The 19,938-nt window shown below is 36.4% G+C and overlaps 2 protein-coding genes and 1 long non-coding RNA gene across 6 annotated transcripts in view; 2 read left to right on the top strand and 1 right to left on the bottom strand.

Annotated features, from left to right (window-relative positions):
- LOC113684493 (uncharacterized) overlaps positions 1–19,938 on the top strand; it is a 78,727-nt gene that overhangs the window by 45,003 nt on the left and 13,786 nt on the right. Inside the window, exons 3-7 of one of the 3 annotated variants that reach the window (XM_089185221.1) lie at positions 15,739–15,855; positions 16,346–16,417; positions 18,098–18,187; positions 18,729–18,818; positions 19,130–19,210. The exons of 1 other annotated variant lie outside the window; for it this stretch is intronic. In XM_089185221.1, coding sequence (XP_089041347.1) covers positions 15,739–15,855; positions 16,346–16,417; positions 18,098–18,187; positions 18,729–18,818; positions 19,130–19,210 — 450 coding nt within the window. The remainder of the gene's footprint in view (positions 1–15,738; positions 15,856–16,345; positions 16,418–18,097; positions 18,188–18,728; positions 18,819–19,129; positions 19,211–19,938) is intronic. One more of the 3 variants, XM_089185223.1, reaches the window with a different exon arrangement.
- On the top strand, positions 3,807–8,620 carry LOC149039281 (uncharacterized). Its single transcript, XM_089185235.1, has 2 exons — positions 3,807–4,517; positions 5,575–8,620. The coding sequence occupies exons 1-2, from the start codon at positions 4,379–4,381 to the stop codon at positions 6,612–6,614; spliced, it is 1,179 nt and encodes a 392-aa protein (XP_089041361.1). The 5' UTR covers positions 3,807–4,378; the 3' UTR covers positions 6,615–8,620.
- On the bottom strand, positions 11,097–14,953 carry LOC149039280 (uncharacterized). 2 transcript variants are annotated; one of them, XR_016180233.1, is made up of 4 exons: positions 14,817–14,953; positions 14,177–14,278; positions 13,392–13,547; positions 11,097–12,160 (listed from the first exon to the last, which is right to left on the bottom strand). It is a non-coding gene; the product is annotated as an uncharacterized LOC149039280 (long non-coding RNA). The 2 variants fall into 2 exon arrangements; XR_016180234.1 differs by lacking the exon at positions 14,177–14,278.

Here is a 19,938-nt window from a genome sequence, read left to right as displayed (position 1 = left end):
TGTGTGAAACAGCTAAATCCAGCTACATGTACTAAACCCTCTGCTTTCCAACAACCATCTTATTCTACTATGACCAGTTCCCAAATACTAACAGACAAAACTTCATGTACCACTACTAAGTAACCATCTTGTAAACAAGCCATTGCTACAATTACTGGTTCCAACTTTGATCAAATGGATGTAAAAAAAATTAAAGCATTTATTTCTGCCCGGGGTGTTCAAGTCTCCACTTACCGCAAAACTGAACTTATTCACCTAGCTAAAGCAATTGCTTTTATGGACCTTCCTACTGACCCTGAATTTGAAAATGAGTCCATTGATGAATGTTTGTCAAGACGCCTCACACTTCCAGTAGGACAAAAAATTTTGAACCCCTTCCAAATGGCATCATTGACCAATGATTTGTCTCAGCTCCCTCCATCTGGACTAATGGACATTTTTAATCATCAGATTATGAGCAAACTGTTTATGATAAAAGCAAGTTATCCACCTGGTTTGAAGAGTACAATTTATGTACAAATGGCCATGTTCAAAGCCTTGGAGTAAACACTACAGAGGACCTTGATGGCAGTACTTTTTTTGTGTTTGTAGCTGGAGTTATACTAACTCAGAAACAAAAAAAACTTGAGAGGGCGATAAACTTTACAGGCTCTGATTTGTTCTGGACTCAACTGAGTGTGTGTATTCTGCATTCTGTATGTGCAAGGGTGGAGCCGCTCAAAGATGCAGACATTTAGGAGCAACTTCGTTTGAACTTGATGATTTTCTTTCAAATCAAAGAAAGTCTGTCACCTCTATGTCTGCAAATTGGAACCCCAAGCCAACACCCACTCGCAAGCCTGCACCTGTGTCTGAAATGAAAGTTTCCAAAAGCTCTTTGATGAAAAAGAAAAGAAAAATAACACCATACGATGATTCCTGGATTGATTCCCTTGATCCTAGACCCATGAAAGGTAGAAAGGAAATAAATCATAAAGAAAATATTGATTTTACAAAGAAAATTTGAAAAATTGATCCTTGTTCCGGTATTCTTGATTTTTTATTGTTTTCCCCAAATTATGATGAAAATGAAAATTGTTCTTCTCATTTTGATAATAATATATCTCACCTGACCATATCATCCCAAGCTAAGAATTATGTCAAGACAAATTCTAATAAGCTATCAGAGGACAACCTTTTAAATTTAGCTGAAGAATTTCTAAAAGCCTTGACCTTTTCAGACAATGATAGCATGACTATAAACGAAGCAACCATGGGACAACACGAAAACAAAAGCTAGCATGAGATGAGACACCTTTTAGTTACTGGGAAAAAATAAAATCTCTTTATAACTGACGAAAAACTTTAGAAAAAGATCCTCATATTGATGTATCACTCACTGTTAAAAATTTCACAGAACAAAAAGAATTCAAAGAAAACCAAGTGTATCCTGAAGCCATAGAACATGGTATAAAGGAAGAAGAAAATGCAAAATTTTACTACACAAAAGTCAATGAAAAAAAGCACTGTTCATTTGATCTTGAGGGGCCAGGTCTCCTTATTAGTAGCAGTTCTTCTTGGGTAGGAGCAAATCTAGATGGTATTTGAAAATGTCAGTGTTGTGACCCTATGGTAGTAGAGATAAAATGTCCATTTAAAGGGGATGACCTTGACCCTAAAATTGCTTTCCTGCTACTAACTGTTGGTGGAAAAAAAGATGAAAATGGAAATGTTTTTCTGGACAAGAAATCATTTACATTATTTCCAAGTTCAGACTGGCATGGCAGTTGCAGGTTTTAAAAACTTGCGATTTTGTTACCTATAATAGTAAAGGGATATTTATTGTTACAATTACTTTTAATGATAAGTTTTGGGAAACTGTTGTAGCAGCAGTTTACAAGTTTAACTGTCAGCAAATAGTTCCTTCTTTCCTTATGGAAGCCTTACCTGATGACAATTTTCACACAAAAGAGTTATCCCATAGACAAGAAGATCAACAAATTCAGTAAATATAAGTTCTTGTTTCTACAGTGTGTTCCTTACTTTATGTTTCTTCCACATAAATTAGTTAATGCCGCACAAGCAAAAATAATTCTATCAACACTGGTTTTAACAAAAGTGGAATAACTCCTGAAAGAATTCTAAATTGCTTCAATCTCAAAATGTTTCTTTCAACGTGAGTTCTTAATGATGCCACACGACAGCTATGTGTTGTCCCTATTACTGATAGGCATGGTCCTCGACAGTAGGCTGGTGAGACAAGGCGGATTTTCTTAAATGTTAAGAGATCCCAAATCACAAAACCCTTGTCAGCCATGACTGCATCCCCCTCCTCAAGCAAGTCTAGCAATCCACTTTGCCTAACAATTTCTTTGTCAGTGATGGATCCTGTCCGTAATGGTGGAATGAAGGATACATCACCAGTTGGTGTTATTGCTACCAACAATTTGGCAGTGTTCCAGTGTTTGTAATTACTCCATGTGATCTTTTGGCTTGAAGGAACTTTTGGTTTTTGTATGAAAAGTTCAAGACAGTAAATTATAACTCTTACATTCTTAAATTTTTTTAACCTTTTTGGCAGACATTTTTGTAATTCTGATCTTGAAGGCCATGGAACTAGAAGGGGCAGCTCTTGAGAAAGAAATATTATCCATGTATTGTAAATTCTGGATACTTCAGAAAAATTAATGCCAAAAGTGTCAGCTAGGAATTTGGCATCAAAACCTTTTCTTGTTCTCATTAAGGTAAGAACAAGTAGTTCCCATCTTGTCAAGACTCCACCATTTTTTTCTCTGTTTTTGTGTCTCAGCTGCTCGTTTTTTTGATGACTTTTTAGTATTCTTACTAACCCTCCAGAGACGTATTTCAACGGCCTTTGGTTCTAAAACTTAAAAAACCAAATCAAGCCTAGACCTAGTTACACCTGTGAAACGATAACAGTTTTTAAAACAAGTTGCCTGGTCAGTTAAATATTTTCACTTCTCTTTCACTTGACTTAGACACTGTCTGTGTAGCTGATTCAACAAGAAAACTAGCTTCATGATCAGTATCTGTAGGGAATGCTGAGGCTACATAATCTAATTCAGTGTTTTCTTCTAATAAAGTCTCGTCCTCCACAAAGGGCTCATTCTCAACTGGAACTTCACTTTCGTCACTATTTCGCTTTCTCTTCCTTGAGCGACTCTCTTTGATCTGTGTAGATCGGATCTCTGGGGGAGGTCTTTTAGATTTACTCTCACAATCGTACCCTTTCATGACAACGTTGGTGTAAGACATTCCGAAGTTCTGTAACCTTGTGCAAAATGATTTGAACAGACCACGATTAATAGATCTAGCCCACGACAAGAAATCTTTCTTACTCTTGGGGGAGTAAAATCTCAATATTCCAAAGTGAGGAAGAGTAGTTTTCTTTGCTGGGTACCTTCGATCGTTGTTACAACCTCACACAGCACAGTGATCGCCGCGAAGCATATTTCCAATAATATTTGTGTTAACGAGCTTAGAAATGAGCCAGAAGTATACCGCATACATTAATTTACAAATGAAAAGCTTGAATGGGTCACTTACTCGCAATTATTTCTTAATTTCGAGATATTTCATGACCATTACGAGATGTCGCTTTCACAATAAACCTTGCTCAAGGAGAGGACTTTATCGGAAGATTCTAACACATATCTCATGATTATCTAAACAAAAACTTACACTTTTCACGTATCAACATTGCTTTCATCCTTTCCTGTTAAGACGGCTGCAGAAAAGCGCTGAATTCTCTCAAAAATAGTTTTTTTGGACGCAAAAAACAACTTTTGGCCATATATTTCTTTGTAGCAATTTGCGTTGTTTGCCCCGTGGCGATCCCAGAACCCTTTGCGCATAACAGAGGGATCTGATTACTGGCAATTCATTCATTTCGAGAACAATTCAGGGTTCCTGGGGCCCTTTGCTCGACCTATAAATCGGAGCACGCTGTTTGCCTTGTTTTCAGGCTCCGTGATAGATTTGATGTGATGTGAATTCCAAGATCCTTAACGTTAGATTACAAAGGGTTAACCAGGGAAATTTTTCTTTTAAACTCCCTAACAAGAAGAAGTTAGCCCTCATGTGGCCAAAATTTTAACTGTTAGCCGTAAAAGCCATCATCCCATTGAGACCCTCGTGAAGCTCGTGCGTTGAGAAATTTTTGCGTTAATGTTCCATGTCAGAAATGATTGACAAGACATGTTGGCGGTATCTTTGAATGGCAAATGTAAATTTGAACCCAAGCTTGTCCGTGATCTTTCACAGTTAATGACAACATCGACTCTTACGTTGTCTTTCAAGTAGTGCCTCATTTTAATAAATTCTCTGAACTGAGAATGTGACCGTAAGTACTAAAATAGTTTGTCTTTTTGTGTCCTTCATGATCGCATTAGAGAACACCATGTATCCGATCATTAGATCAGGACTGGCGAAGTTTGATGTTAGTTTACCCGAGGAACTCCAAGACTATGTCAGTTACTTATTAGATGAGTCAGCTAAACTTCACTTACGCAAGCAAGGTACTTAACATTGTTAAAATAAGCTTGTATTGGCTTTGAAACATATGTCCAGTTATCCATATTCGGTCGTAAGATTATTGAGAAATACTGGGTTTGTGTAATAGTCAAGAGATTTTTTTAAACCCAGATTTGTGATCTTGTGTTAGGTTATTTTCATTCTCAGTAGACCTGGTATCTTTATATAATCATCAAATGACCTGCGCGGTCTAATGCCCGTTCTTATTAAGAAAAAAGAAATTACAAATAAACCCCTTTATGAAGGCCGTGCGCGGTTGCGCTGGCAGGGGCATTTAAAGCTGCAGGGCCAAGCGTGCGTTCATGCGAGAAGAAAGTAGAATGAGAACAGTGGCGTTCATGGAATAAAAATCTGATTGACTGAGTAAGATCAGGTCGGACCAACATGACCCTTCTACTCAGTCCATAAGTGCATAGAATTCTGATGCTAAGGCTGATCGCTTATGTGGTGTAACCTAAGTACTTTATGATCGTATTACCAAGAAAAAGACGTCTCTTTCAATTTATCAACACGAATACTTCGTTGTTATATTTGCAAAGTGAAAACAATTTTTTTTCTCTTGTGTTCTTGAAAATGTTCTGAAACTTTAAAACCACATTGGGAAAAAAAAAAAACAACAACAACAACAACTTCTCTCGCGGGCATTTTCGACTCCAAGAGTTTTAGATTATTAGCGAGGGAAAAGATAATGTTGGAATAAAACTTTATGACAACGATTTACAACTTCGCAAAGGATTTGCTGACATTTTAAGACTTCTTGGAAAAGAAAAAGAAAATAGGCTTAGTTTAATGTTTTTGGTATCGCACGACATTTTATTGTTTATACTGTCCGTCTCCTCTTTTTCCCAACTGGTTTCCTTTGACTTGGGATGATTCAACAATAAGTCGAACACGGAGACTCGAAATTATTTTTGTGTCCAATTTTCCTAGGTGTTTTCTGTGCTTTGTCAGTTTTTAGACTAAAACAATGTAAAGGTAGTTTTTTTTTCGCGGTAATGTTTTCAAGTAAAAATTAATATTTCTTTTGTTTTAATCCTTTAGTACTCCAACCACCTCGTGCCTTAGAGGAACTACGGGTAGCAATGGATAAAGACGAATTGAAAACATTCCTTACTATTCACATCAGAGAAGGTGCATGGCAGGTGGTGCTGCTGTTTACGGATGAGCTCTCTATACATGAACCACCATGGGGCAGCCATCATGAAATTTATAATAAGGACGAGGACGAGGAGGTGTTTATTGAAGTGATATACAGTTCGACGTCAGGCATATTGAAGGCGTGGCCAACAGAGTTCGACCCTGGTTTGGTAACACTGTGTAAAGCGATCACCAACAGGGACTGGAAAGTAACCAGATTAATTCTCGCTTACAGTCGGATATCTGATGAAGGTTTGAAGAACTTAAGTACAGCGCTTACTCAGGGTGAACTTTACAGCTTGACACTGTATGACATTGGTTTACAAAGTCAAGGATTAGAACACCTGTGTACCGCGCTAACCAGCGTAAACTGCAGATTAACAAATTTAGACGTCAGTTACAATGATTTGGGAGAAGTAGGAATAATGCAATTGTGTAACGCGCTAGCCAGCGTTAACTGCAGATTAACAAGCTTAAACGTCAGTTGCAATAAGTGGGGAGACAATGGAGGAATGCACTTGTGTAGCGCGCTAACCAGCGTTAATTGCAGATTAACAAGTTTAAACGTCAATGAAAATCAGTTGGGAGACAACGGACTAAAACACTTGTGTGATGCACTGACCAGCACTAACTGTGCTTTAACCAAATTAAAAGTCGGTTTTAATAGACTAGGAGATGGAGGAATCAAAGAATTCTCTGAAGTCTTAACCAACGGATTCTGTACATTAACAAGTTTAGACATAAGCAGCAATGGATTTGGAGATGAGGGAATCAAGCACCTGTGTAAGGCCTTGACTGATACCAACTGCAAACTACAGAGCTTAAACCTCCAGGGAAATCGGTATGTAACAGATGATGGAAAAAAATGTTTGTCTCAAATGTTAACTGGTACTGCCTGGAAAGATAAAGGAGCTCTACGACTTTTCCGTTCAACTAAAAAGTAGACCAAGGAACAGGTCAGTGGCACAAAGCCCTGACAGGTTCCTCCTGTTACGTTTCGCTTGTCATGAAATAAATTCCATTTTTATGAATGACAACTTGAAGATTATTGTTCAAGTTGATTAATTAGATAGCTGACCTGCTAGTCACTATCACTTGTTGAACGGAGTAGTAAAATTGATCAGCAGTGAGGCAGTCGAAACATCGCGATCGAGAATTGAGAAATGACTCACTATCATGACACAAACGATTATTCAACGTTCATTATTCGTAGACGAATTTCTCTGTGTTAAAAAATAGACTATAAATGCAACTGCAATTTCGTATAACGGGTCTGTTGGCAATAATGTTGTTACTTTTGTGACAACAAATTTTAAACTACAGACAATAGGTTATACTGGTGATGTAGCTGCAATAAGATGCCAAAAATATTGAATTAAGAGAGATGATAAGTTTTGAGCTCGGTAAAGAAATAGAGAAAGATATTTTCTTCGTCTTGTCACGAACGAGGGACATAGGAAAAATTTTGAGTCCCCATGAGGAATCTTACCTCAGACCTTCGGATTCCGCACTCTGATGCTCTACCACTGAGCCACAGAGACTCCACAATGCGTGAGGTCTACTACGAAGTTCATATAAGACGCGTCCTGCATACTGCGAGGTTCTGCAACGTCGATAGCGTAATGTTTGTAGATAGAAATAGGAGAGATGGTAAGTTTTGAGCTCGGTAAAGAAATAGAAAAAGATGTTTTTTTCGTCTGGTCACGAGCGTGAGATAAAGAATAGAATCTGAGTCCCCATGAGGAACGGAACCTCAGACCTTCGGATTCGGCGCTCCGATGCTCTACCACTGAGCCACAGAGACTCCACGGTCTTTACCGAGCTCAAAACTAACCATCTCTCTTATTTCTATCTACAAACATTACCCTATCAATATTGCTGATCCTAGCAGTATACAGAATGCATGTCATATCAACTTCGTAATAGATCTCGCTTACCGTGGAGTCTCTGTGGCTCAGAGGTAAAGCATCGAACCGCGGAATCCAAAGGTCAGAGGTTCGATTCCTCGTGGGGACTCAGAATTTTTTCTTCGTCCCACGCCCGTGACAAGACGAAAAAAAACATCTTTCTCGATATTGAATTATTTTTTTATAACCTAAGTAATGAATATCGTTGTCTTCTAAGAGAAAACTTTTAAAAGGTCTACATGAACTTGTGACGTACAAATAAAGTAATAACATATTTTCTCAATTTTCATAGGCTTTTAATTTTTAGTTGGTAGACTCCAAGAGTATAATGTTTAGCTTAATCGCAGGGTCGTAACGAGGTATATTTTTTCGTCGCTGATCCCGTATTTTTACGCAAATTTTTAATCCCTGATCCCAAAAGTGATGAAAATTTTGATCCCTGATCCCACAAAATTTTGACGCCTGATCCTTGAGCCCATGGAAAACACGCTGATCCCGATCCCGAGGGCTTTGATCCCTGATCCCATATACCTCGTTACGACCCTGTAATCGAAATACACTTGGACAATAAGGAATGTTTTGTTCTGCCTTGTCCGTTTTCGAAGCCAAATGTAGGCGTTGTACAACCAATTGTACACTCGTTCAAATGAGTTTATTTGGACTTTACCTAGTAAGTCATTTGTGCAAAGCTTGTACTCTAACTCGTAATTTTTTTTCATTCTAGCTGATGATTTTATGGAGTGCAGATTTATGTATTACTCTAAAATTACATATTAATGATAGGAAATTGTTTTACGGCTTACGTAGTCCTTATAATGTACAATCTCTTTTTAAATTTACTGTAATAGTTCAGAATGTAATGTAATCTAATTGATAATGTGCAAGTTATTGTTCTAAAATTCTCAACTCTCGGTAGAAATCATATTTTAATATATATTTGATGTTTTTTAAAGGACCACACTAAACTGCGAAGTATATTAACCAAGGACATTGAATATGTGCAAGGACTGCAGTTGAATTTAATAAATGTTGTTATAATTTTTCGATCCTGGCTTTTACTGAATCTAGCTGGCAACAGAGCCTTAGTGAAGGAAACACGAGCAAGAACACACATATCTGTTTTATCGTGGGAAAGAGTCAAGTAAAGTTTTGGTAGGCAGGAACGCTCTTCCATAAAACCAACTGCCTGGACTTAGCCTTGAACTTCCTTTTAATCTTCTTGCAAATTTACTGACAACAGAAGCTAGGGAAACAAGTCTGTAGCTCTCCACTCTGATTTTGGCACCTTTCACATAAAGCGGAATAACTCTGAGCTGTGTCAAAAACAAATGAACCAATAAGCAGCTATATTCCCGGCCTTCGGAATTATGCCAATTTTGAATAAATTATTAAACAAAGTGCGTAGGGGCGAGGATAGTAAGTTACTACAACATTTTAAGATTCTTGGATGAATGTTGTCAGGGCTGCAGCTTTTATAGGCATTTAATTCCAACAGGAGATTTTTAACTTCATTGTGTTTGATACCTGCGCAAAACTCTTTGTCCTATCAATTTTCTGTACCAAATTAGAGTATTTCAAAGTTGTTTGTTAAATTTGCCATAGTCTTCCTTTGCAATCTTAATACTATCTAACTAGTCTGACTAGTCTAACTCCCAGGGTCTTTTGTTCACCTGACATATTAATTAATAGAGAAAAGCAAAAAGCAACAATTCTGATACATACTTGAGCATGTCAACATCATCAATTCATCAAATCCCAAAGTTGAGAGAAGAATTGATTCAGCTACAAAAACCGTTGGCGCATTACATAAACAAATCTGGTCTCATCAAGAGATCAGAATAGCTTCTAAGATCAAATTCGATATGTTACTCTTGTTCTCCCATCTCTGCTTCATTTAACAAAAACAATGGCATGGTACCGGAGGCATCTCAGAAAACACCAGAATAAAAGTTTGGTACAAGCAGAATCTCATACCACAGCATACGTCAAATAGTTGCATTACATTAAGTGAAGTAGGGAGGATAGAAACTCTGCTGAAAAGATTTGCTGACGCGTCACACGGAGAATACAGGCATGAATGACCGCATTAACAATATTTGAGTAGTATGAAAAGGGTTCTTCATTTATTGACACAAATATTCACAATAATGTGATGGCATGAACTTACCAATTGCAGCTTTCGCACTTCCAGCATAAATTGAGACAAAAATTAATTTAAAATGCTTCCTCACATGAGTACTTATAATTACAATCCTTTCATTTCCCAAATTGACCAAAAAGGAATTTCTCCTTACAAGATTGATACTTTTTCATGCAAAAAGATAGTGGGACGGAAGGAAAATATCTACTGGGCGATATACTGTTGATTTAACGCCAAGTCCTCAGTGCTAAATAGAAGTAAGGAATTGTAGACCATGAGGAAAATTGCATGATACTCAGACCTGAGTAATGGAAATTGGATTGCATACTTGATCTCTTCATTATATTTCACTATGTTAGTTATATTATTTAGGAGACCCCTATTCAGGGAACACAAACTTTGGTCTCAGAAAAATGTTCTATCATATCTTTGTATCCTTTACCTCTATGGAAGGGACACTAATCACAATGACAGCAGCTTTCACAATATGACCTTTCTAACACATGGTTTGATGATATAAATTTTTTTGCCAAAGGAAGGATTTAGGGGGATTAATTATGGACAAACCCTAAACTTTACTTAGGGGACACTTGCCCTGGTCCCAGGGTGTCCCCTGGATTGCATACTTGATCTCTTCGTTATATTTTCATTGTTTAGATTATTTGGGAGACCCCTATTCAGGGAACACAAACTTGGTCTCAGGAAAATGTTCAATCATATCTTTGTATCCATTACCTCTATGGAAGGGACTCCTCTATTCAGGGGATCAGAACACTTTTTTGGGTTCCGAAGCCTGGTTGTAATGTCCATTTTGACCACTCAAAATGTGACTGACCCCAAAGGTTAAGTATACCCTAACCACAATGACGACAGCTTTCACAATATGACCTTTCTAATATGGCACATGGTTTGATGACTTAGACTTGATGACAATTCTTGATGAGAATTCAGACAATGCTTTTTTTGGGGGGTTAATCATTGACAAACCTTAAACTTTATTTAGGGAACACTTGCCCCGGTCCCAGGGTGTCCCCTGAATGGAGAATACTCAGATGTTGTGTTGAAGTAAGGCTGTGATATTGATAATGTTACTACTGTCATTGTTCTAAAAAAATAGTAATTAAAGGAACCATAAATTTTGTTGGTGACAGTGCAAATAAAAAAGAAATATCAATTTATGTGGTGAATATTCTACCTCATTAAAAATTTTTAGTGAAGCATGTTGCCCTGGGATTTCTTATCTCCCAATGCAAGCCACAATCATTATTGTTACTGAGAACCAATTTAATAAGATCCTATCAAGTCAGTTCTGCACCTGCCAACCACTTTCAAATTTGCTCATACAAGTAACCCTCAAAATCAAAAACTAATAACCATAATTGTTTTTTGGAATTTAATTTTTGTTTCCTGACACCTCATTGGGATTTTTTGTGACACACAAAAATATATTGAATTAAATTAACCTTTTATGGATGTTCCTTGAAAGGTTTCCCAAAATATATTTAAAATTGTATAAAGATATATAATAATATTAATAATAATAATAAAAATTAATATAGTAATTATTTATAACTAAACAAGCTCTAAAGGTTCATGCTAATATACTGTGTGGAGGTATTTCCTCATGGCAATCCTAAAAGATTTCAAGGAGGTACAATTCTCAGAGTCATTGTCCAAACTGTTCCATAAGCTAGTTGCTCTAAAGGTAAAAGTACTTTGGCCTGAGGCAGTTTTACAAATTGGTATCTGAAGTGAGTCCCTTTGTGCGTGTAATGAGCATGAATACGAGAGCACTCAATGAACTTATCACTCTGGTATTGTGGAGTGAGGTCATTCCGACATTTGTATGTCGTTACCGTGTCCTTATACAATAGTAGTTGCTTTACAGGTAGCCAGTTCAATTGGTGAAGCAAAGGAGTTACATGGTCAAATTTCTTAGAGTTCGTAATCTATCTTGCTGGCAAAGTTTTGGACTGACTGTAGGTTACTGATATTTCCAGCTGATGTGTTTGACCACACAGTGGAACAACATAACATTTTACTAAAGACTGATGCTATTAGGTAATTTTAAAGTTTCTTTGTTAAAGTTCTTCTTTACCCAATTTATCTGATATAGTTTAGAAAAGCAGGACGAGACCACACTTGTGATGTGGTGATCGTAAGTTAAGTGGGGGCCCAGAATGACTACAGGTCCTTGGCTGAAGTAGCTGGTTGTAGTATCCAACCAATGAAGGACACTTAGGGAACTCCTGGTATCCTACTCATCCACTGCCTAGTTCCGATATAGAGGAGCTTGGTCTTGCTTGGATTTATCGGTAAGTTGTTTGCATGGCACCATCAGACCACATTGAGCAGGTCTTGTTCAAACTTCTCAATAGCCGAATCAACTTCTGCCGGTGGGAATGACAGTAATACTTGGAAGTTGTCCACATATGACTCCAGGCTGCAAGTACAAGAGTATATAAGAGTCTATTCTTTACGAATTATCCAGGTTATTTAAAAGATATGTTCACGGTACAGTCTTCATCTTACAATTTGCGCGGAAATCATATCATGTCCCTTCCCAACCCAAAAACAACAACGGTCTGCACTCTTTTTCATGCTTAGCTTGCAAAATATTTTGGAACTCTCGACCCCCAAACACTTACAGAACATTAAATTTTCTAGAATTCAAGCAGGAGATCCTCAGATATGAAGCTCTTCCACAGTAGGTCTACAAGTTATGTTTACCTCTTAGTTTTCTCTCTTAGCTTTTAGTTGTATATAGTTTATAAATAATATTGAAATTGTAAGATAGCATGTTTTTATTTCATTTTAGCTTTTTTTTTTCTCGAAGATATTAGCTCTACAGCTACACTGAATTTCGAGCTTAAATAAAGTATATGTATGTATGTATGTACTAGAAGCTGAGGGCAGATCATTGAGGTAGATGCAGAAAAGCAATGGTGAAATGATTGTGCCTTGTGGGACTCCATGTGTTATTGGCAGGGGGTCCGAAAGAGTGGAATCAATTTGAAAAAATTGAGAGCGCCCTGATAGATAGCTCTTGAACCAATTAACAGTTGAAGGTGATACTCCTACTTTGGAGGGTTTAAGAAGCAGCTTTTGATGTTGAATGCTATCAAAAGCTTTTGAGAGGTCAAATAGGATGATATATGAATATTTGTGGTGTTTACATGCAATTTTCTGAGTTTCACAGAAATATCACAGTTAATTAACTCTATCAATTTCTTGCTTACATTAACAAACACTGGCTGGCTGCAGCCATCAAAGTTACCTGTTTTTTTAATTCATTCACCAAAATGGGTAAAAAATTATCCACATCCAAACTGAGTAAAATAAAAAAATCCCTGCTGATTGGTTCAAGCTTAATTAATTAGTGTTATTTCAAATTCTACTGTGTTTCTAATGAGTAAAATTGCATATTCATCAATTAAGGATATAAACACAGCTAGTATCTAATACTTGAGGTAAAATTATAATTCTAGGTAAAAGATGTTGCCTTCAGTTAATTAAAAAAAACCAATCCCACATTAAAACATTTGTTAGACACACAGCTTTGCTAACACAGAAGGTTCGAAAAGCATCAATGTCAAAAACTACAATATTATGACAAAAAAATTGTGAATAATAAACTGTTACAGAATTTTAATGACAAAATACTCAATGTCTACCTCTGCAGAGGATAGTCTTCAGCAAACTGACCGGATGGTGTCTAGACAATGCAAGTGGAATTCATTGTCAGAGGCAAATGATCAGAGTATAACTTCCACTTGGGTTGTGAAAAAAAAGTATCCGATTCATTTACTTCCACAGACAACAGTCCTCTACTGAAGATTGAACAAGAGGTCAACAAACAAAAACAGCTTTTACTAAACAATTAAACACCACAACAGACAGAGGCTTGTTTTGGGACCAGACAGTATATTTAATGTATATATCCTAGTAACGTAAATAACACACCAGACTATAACATATTACAAACAAAATATTACAAACACGGATTAAATAAAGAAACAAACAAAATTGTCAATGGTCTGGGTGGAATGGAAAATACAACTTTCTTAGAAGCTACAAATAACTTTTGTTGCTTGCTTGCTTGCTTGATTACAAATAACACATGCACAGATACCTAAGGGATTATATACTAAAGTAATTTTGCAATTGAAATGTGTTAGGCTACATGAACCATCATGTAGCCACTTATTCCAGTTTCTGGAGCAGAGAGCAAAAAGCAGCATTGGTACATTGATTGGACAGGATTTTAGTCTAAAACAAATCAGTTTTAACTGAGAAAGGGTGGCCCAGAATGGGAAACATTCATTCAGTTTAACACTCTCAGTCATGAAATTTGGAACAAGCACAGAATCAGAATGCTGTACATTTTTGAATCCACAAACTGGAGTCAAATGTTTTTTATCAGGCCCTACCAATCACTCAATAAGTACAACATACTAACTTGCTCTCTTCCAGACATTTCATATGATGCACTATGAAAAACCACATCAATCTGATGACTGGTAAATATCTTTCTAACATCTTCTTTACTTGTTCTATCCCCCTAAACATACATATGAATCTTACGACATAAAATAAGAGTTAAAGTTATCATTATATTAAAAAAAATTAACTTGAATCCAGGATATCGCATTATCCTTCGCACGAAAAGTGGAAATTATGTAAGAATTCTAGAATGTCGGGTGTCCAATTTTAAGAAAACACTTCCCTCTACCATGTATTTTCCCCATAGTAAAATCTAATATTTTCGTCTGTGCGTAGAACAAAGGAAAGATCCGAATGGAGTTGTTTTGGTAAAATAATCCAGGGAAAATTATATAATTTCCCGGTTAAGTCTACCCGTAAACACTCCATTTGCTCGTATGCAACCACAGGCGGCCCAAGCTCACGTCTCCAGAAAAAGCCAACGATGAATTCATGAAAGCGTCACGCGTTGTGTGACTCGGTGTTAAGTTACGGGAGGAACCGTTGAAATTTTGAACACGTTATAAAGAATAGTATGGGGAACGAAATATGGTCGATTTACAACGATAAATATTTCGAAATATGAATATTTTACACGTAAAATCAATAAAACTTACTCATGCCCTGTGTATCCGTCGTAATTTCTGGCGATTTCTGCCGTTTTAAGCTTGCTTTACCATCACTGTTATCCACGTCAAAAGACTTCGTACCTTACGTTACAGGCTACAAAACAAACAGGGTCGTGTAATAGTCACATCTTATAACCGGAACAGAGAGAGGGTCTTTCTTGCTCTCAATGCTGTCACGTGATAGTAAATGAACCAATCAAAATAATTCATTAAACCGAACTGATAATCGACGTGAAATACTGCTAATACTAAAATGTTTAGCGAGTTGTTTCACCAGTTTATTTTTCTATAAGTTATAGCTTCAGCTCCTATGAAGTGATTTCAGATCATCAGCGAACTGTAGCTCCAGAGTGTCACTGAAGGGAGTAGATACAGGACCTTCACTTCAACAACACATCAACAAAGACTTGGTAAGCCAACTCATGTTATGTTTTGATGCATGATGGCTAGAATCCTAACTGAAATGAAAAATTTTGGTAAATACCTGAAAGCAACTCATCACGTCTATTTTCAAACGTCTTTTCTAAGACGAGCAATGAACTGAATCATAATCACAAATCGTGTGACACTGTCTTGCTCTTTAAGGCTAAGGTCTTCCCGGATGTCCCTCGCAATTTGTTTTCGAGACATTTCACTTGATGTTTTGTTCTTCTTAAACATCTCTGCCCAGTAACCTGTTATCTTTTCTATTTAGACATCTGGCGCAATATTTTCCTTTCCATAGGGCTGTGGTTGTCTTTCCTTAGTTAATTAAATTACAAACATTTATCAAAGATTAATTGGCAAGGCTCTTGTTGGAGAGGCTATGAAAGAAAATTTCTAATAGTTTTTGTATGTTGGGTGTTTTTAAAAATAGTTTGAGGTATGTTTATGGTTTAAAATGTTTTTCCTCTTGTAAATCTGATTTTAGATGCTTTATCCTCTGAATTCCACTCCACAAGTTCAAGCAGTGAAAGTCCACAAAAAAAAGAACAATGGGAAAAAAGTGAACAGAAGACAAAGATTATGGAGGCAGTGAAATTGGAAGGTAAAAAGTAAATTAAAAACTTGTATTAATTTATTATGGAAAGCTTTTGTGAACAGTAATAACAATTATGTGATAATAATGGGGCATCAATAAATTAATATAATTGTACACATTTCTACTTATTTCGACAAAACATCTAATCTCTCTCCGCATTTTTACCCGTAGGTACTTCACCTCTCACTGTAGTATCTACCACTGGTCATGGAAAAGAACTAGAAGAACCATGGTGAGGGAAAGGAGAAAAAAGTGAACAGAAGACAAAGATTATGGAGACAGTGAAATTGGAAGGTGAAAAGGAAATTAAAAAAACTTGTATTAATTTAATTAAGTTAATATGGAAAGCTGTTGTGAACAGTGATAAAAATTATGTGACACACGTTCGAAGAATTAGCTCAATGCAATGATGTGGCATAAATAAATTAATCTAATTGTACACAGTTCCACTAATGAGAATAAAACATTTGAAGAGAGGCTGCATTTTTACCCTCAGGTACTTCACCTCTCACTGTAGTATCCACCACTGGTCATGGAAAAGAACTAGAAGAACCTTGGGGAAGGAAAGGTGAACTTATTTTTAAAGTTAATGTAATTGAAACATGGTGCTCAGCTATTAATCCAAGTGCAAAGTTGTATTTTATTGAAAGTTTTTGACTGTTTAGGGTTCTTTATGTTGGTTGAGTTTTTCCCTTTGTTATTGGGGGAAAAACCCACTTTTAGGTTGATTTAGTTGATATACTCTTTTAACTGATATCAAACCACCTTGAAATGAATAAAAAGATGTGGAGTTTACTACTTTCAGTTGTTTTTTGCTGACTCATTGAAGTCTAGCATGGGTTCCATTTTGGGTCCAGTTCCCCCATCATGGTCCCAAAATAGGAAAACAACATAGCAAATCACTGACTTGTTGTTTTGATGCAAATGATATTGAAGAAGTGGAACAATTCATAGATGTGTAAATTGTCCAAAAAAAGTTGTAGGAGTGAAGCTAAGAAACTTCAAGAAAAAAAAGGAGAAATGAATACAAGAACCTGAATGCGGTTTTTAGTCATCTTTTGAAATCGAAATGAATAAAACATAATACACATGTAGACTGAATACTTTTTCAACAGTTTTCTTTTTTCGGTTGTAAAGCATCTTTGTTCAAATACAAGCAATCTACTTTTACTTTTGAAAAAGTAAATTCAAACATTTTCAACACTAGGTAATCATCACCGTGATGATTAAATATTTTTAGCCATGTAAATAGCTCAATGGCATTAAATGTTTTGATATTTTTTTTCCAGTAAATACTTTTAAGAGAAATGATTCCTTATCTGAGATATTAACACAGTAAATGGTTTGAACCCAGGGGTAACATGTAATAGTGTAGTTTGATTGTCCAGGTGAGTGTAGTCCTAAGAAGGACTGTTGTCAGTAATGGTGACTGACGTTTTGACAACTTGAGCAGAAGTCATCATCAGAGTCAAGTGAAAGGTTGTTGTCAGTCGAATGTACTTAGTCCAGTTTTTGTTTGAGGAAAGGCGATATCAACAATCACATCGCTGAACATCACCAACTTATGAACCACACTATTGACCGGGACTCTGTGCAATGCCTAAACTACAGCACCAACTACTTTCAACGACTGGGTGGAAACAAACAAACATAAGTAAACTCTTTCGTCCGATCACTTAATCAGATGTGCTCTACTTTGCGTAATGTCCACCTTCACTAACAGATCCAAACCAACCAATCACGACTGACCTACACCACTTGAGTTGTACAGCCAATAACATCATGGCAAAACTGACCAATCAGTTTACACAAACCGGACTAAGTACATTCGACTGACAACAACCTTTCACTTGACTCTGATGATGACTTGCGCTCAGGTTGTCGAAACGTCAGTTCACCATTACCAACAACAGTCCTTCTCAGGACTGCACTCACCTGGACAATCAAACTATACTATTACATGAGACATTAACCTTTTTCTGTCTTTACTTTCATCCATAAATACTGTTAAATGTTCTCAGCTATTATTCAGCAACTTAGTTTTGGTTAGGAACATATTTTCAATTCAGGTTTGCCTCTAAATCCATAATTTCAGTAAAAGGTAGCATTAGATTAACTGTGGCATGTGATATTGAAGAATTACTTAAAGATAGCTCCCTTGACCTCTACACATGTTATTATGCTTTAAATTTTTATATCAGGTGAGGCACTAAGTGCTAAATATATTTCTGTGTACCTTTGCTCTCAGGAAGTTTTCCTGTCCTTAAATTTTCGACATATTATCTTGAGGTATTACCAGCTGAACTAAGTGATCAGCTTCAGAGGCTCAGAATGGAAGGTGAATATAAAATGTTTATTGATTCATTATCAGAGAGAAATAAATACAAGCTTGCTATTAAAGGCTTTCACCCCTGTATCAAAATATCATTTTTCAAGGGAAATTATTCCTTATTTAAAAGAACCTGTAGTATGATTTTATTACTATTGATGAATACTTCCACTCTTTATTCAATTCATTTATTTTCAAGGGAAACTATTCCCAAGTAAAGATGATCCCTCTTCCTTTATACTTTTGGCTATTATGTAAAGTGTTAGCTTTTATATGAAATTTTTCTTAATTTAGTTTTTGCTAATTCTGTGCTGTGGTGAAAGGGAGTATTAAGTTAGCTGTGGCTTATTATGATGAGACAATTTTTCTAAATGGTTGATTTCAACTATGACCATAGGAGATCAATCAGAAAACTGACAATATAACTGTGCTATCACATGACCCCAACACAATGTACAGTGCTAGTTAAATGCCTGTTTTTAATCATTTATGTGAAGTAAGGCACTGAATGCTAAATACAGTGTATCCTTCTGTTTACCTTTCCTTTCAGATACTTTTTTCTACCCTGCACTCTTAACTGCTGAACTTGAAGAAAAACTAAAAGAACTACTCACAGAACTTGAGCGACAAAAAGATAAAGGTGAGTAAAACATGTGTATTGGCTCCGTTGAACAGGGCAAAACAAATATGGAAAGTGATGCAAGGAAATGGTTGCACTAGTATTTTAGGCTTGTTTTTCTAAGTAACAAGCAGAAAGGTGTTAGTTTGTCATATAGGACTCCTAATTATATTATCTTCCCTCAAATATCTAAGTTCTGCATGCAACTTGCGAAACATCTCCACCACTCATTACATGTTAAAACATGGAATGAACTAACCCCTCCTCTTATATAATGCTATCAACCAAGAATGCTGTTAAATGCTTTAAACCATTTTGCTACCTTCTCTCAGGTAGTTTACCTCCCACTATTTCCAGCATTGAAGTAGAAGTAGACGAACTACTCAAGAAATTTCAGAAATGGCGGATCGAAGGTGAATAAATAATGCACATTTAGAGAGAAAATAATTGTAGTAGAATGCTGTTAAAATATTTCCAGTTCCTTGTAGAATTACATTACCGCTCGTGTATACATTAACCAAAAAACGCGAATAAAACGCGCCAAAAATCGCATGCAAATGCAATTTAAAAAAATGTGCGCGTCAAAAAATTTGCACATGCGCGCATAAGCTCGATACGTCTGCCCGTTAGTATATATGAGGTAATCCTTTTGTTTTTCTATTGTTGGCGGTTTAACGTTTTAAAGAATAGGCTAAATAGAAAAACGAATAGAAGAAAATAGAAAATAGAAATAATAGAATAGAAAAACAAAATGATTACCTCATATATTCTAAAGAGGTAGACGTATCAAGCTTATGCGCGCGCGTGCGATTTTTTGACGTGCACATTTTTTTAAATTCGCAATTGCATGCTTTTTTTGGCTACAATGTAACAGGACTAAAATACTACACTGCTACCAACGACAAGAAAACTTGTTCGTTTCAATCACCGTTCTAACCGACCTTCCCGATATGCTGTTACAAACTACTGCGACTTCGTAATAGGAATATATGAATGATTTATCATTTTCCAACGGAATTCTTTAATCAAAATTTGTCACTTCGTATAAAAAAAACATCCGTCACAACGGCCTTTAGAATTCGTTCTCGGTGTATTGTAATTCGGTAGAATCAGCTAAAGCGTCCGTTTGTAACTAGTTGTC

The sequence above is a fragment of the Pocillopora damicornis genome, chromosome 10 (assembly GCF_964200805.1).
Source record: "Pocillopora damicornis chromosome 10, jaPocDami1.2, whole genome shotgun sequence".
Taxonomy (NCBI): Eukaryota; Metazoa; Cnidaria; class Anthozoa; order Scleractinia; family Pocilloporidae; genus Pocillopora; species Pocillopora damicornis.
Note: the sequence above shows the minus strand (reverse complement) of the source record. Positions and strands in the feature narration are given on the sequence as shown.

Coding starts and splice junctions, on each gene's coding strand:
- LOC149039281 (XM_089185235.1), top strand. CDS start 4,379: ATGATCGCATTAGAGAACACCATGTATCCGATCATTAGATCAGGACTG. Junction 4,518..5,574: donor ACTTCACTTACGCAAGCAAG/GTACTTAACATT, acceptor TTAATCCTTTAG/TACTCCAACCACCTCGTGCC.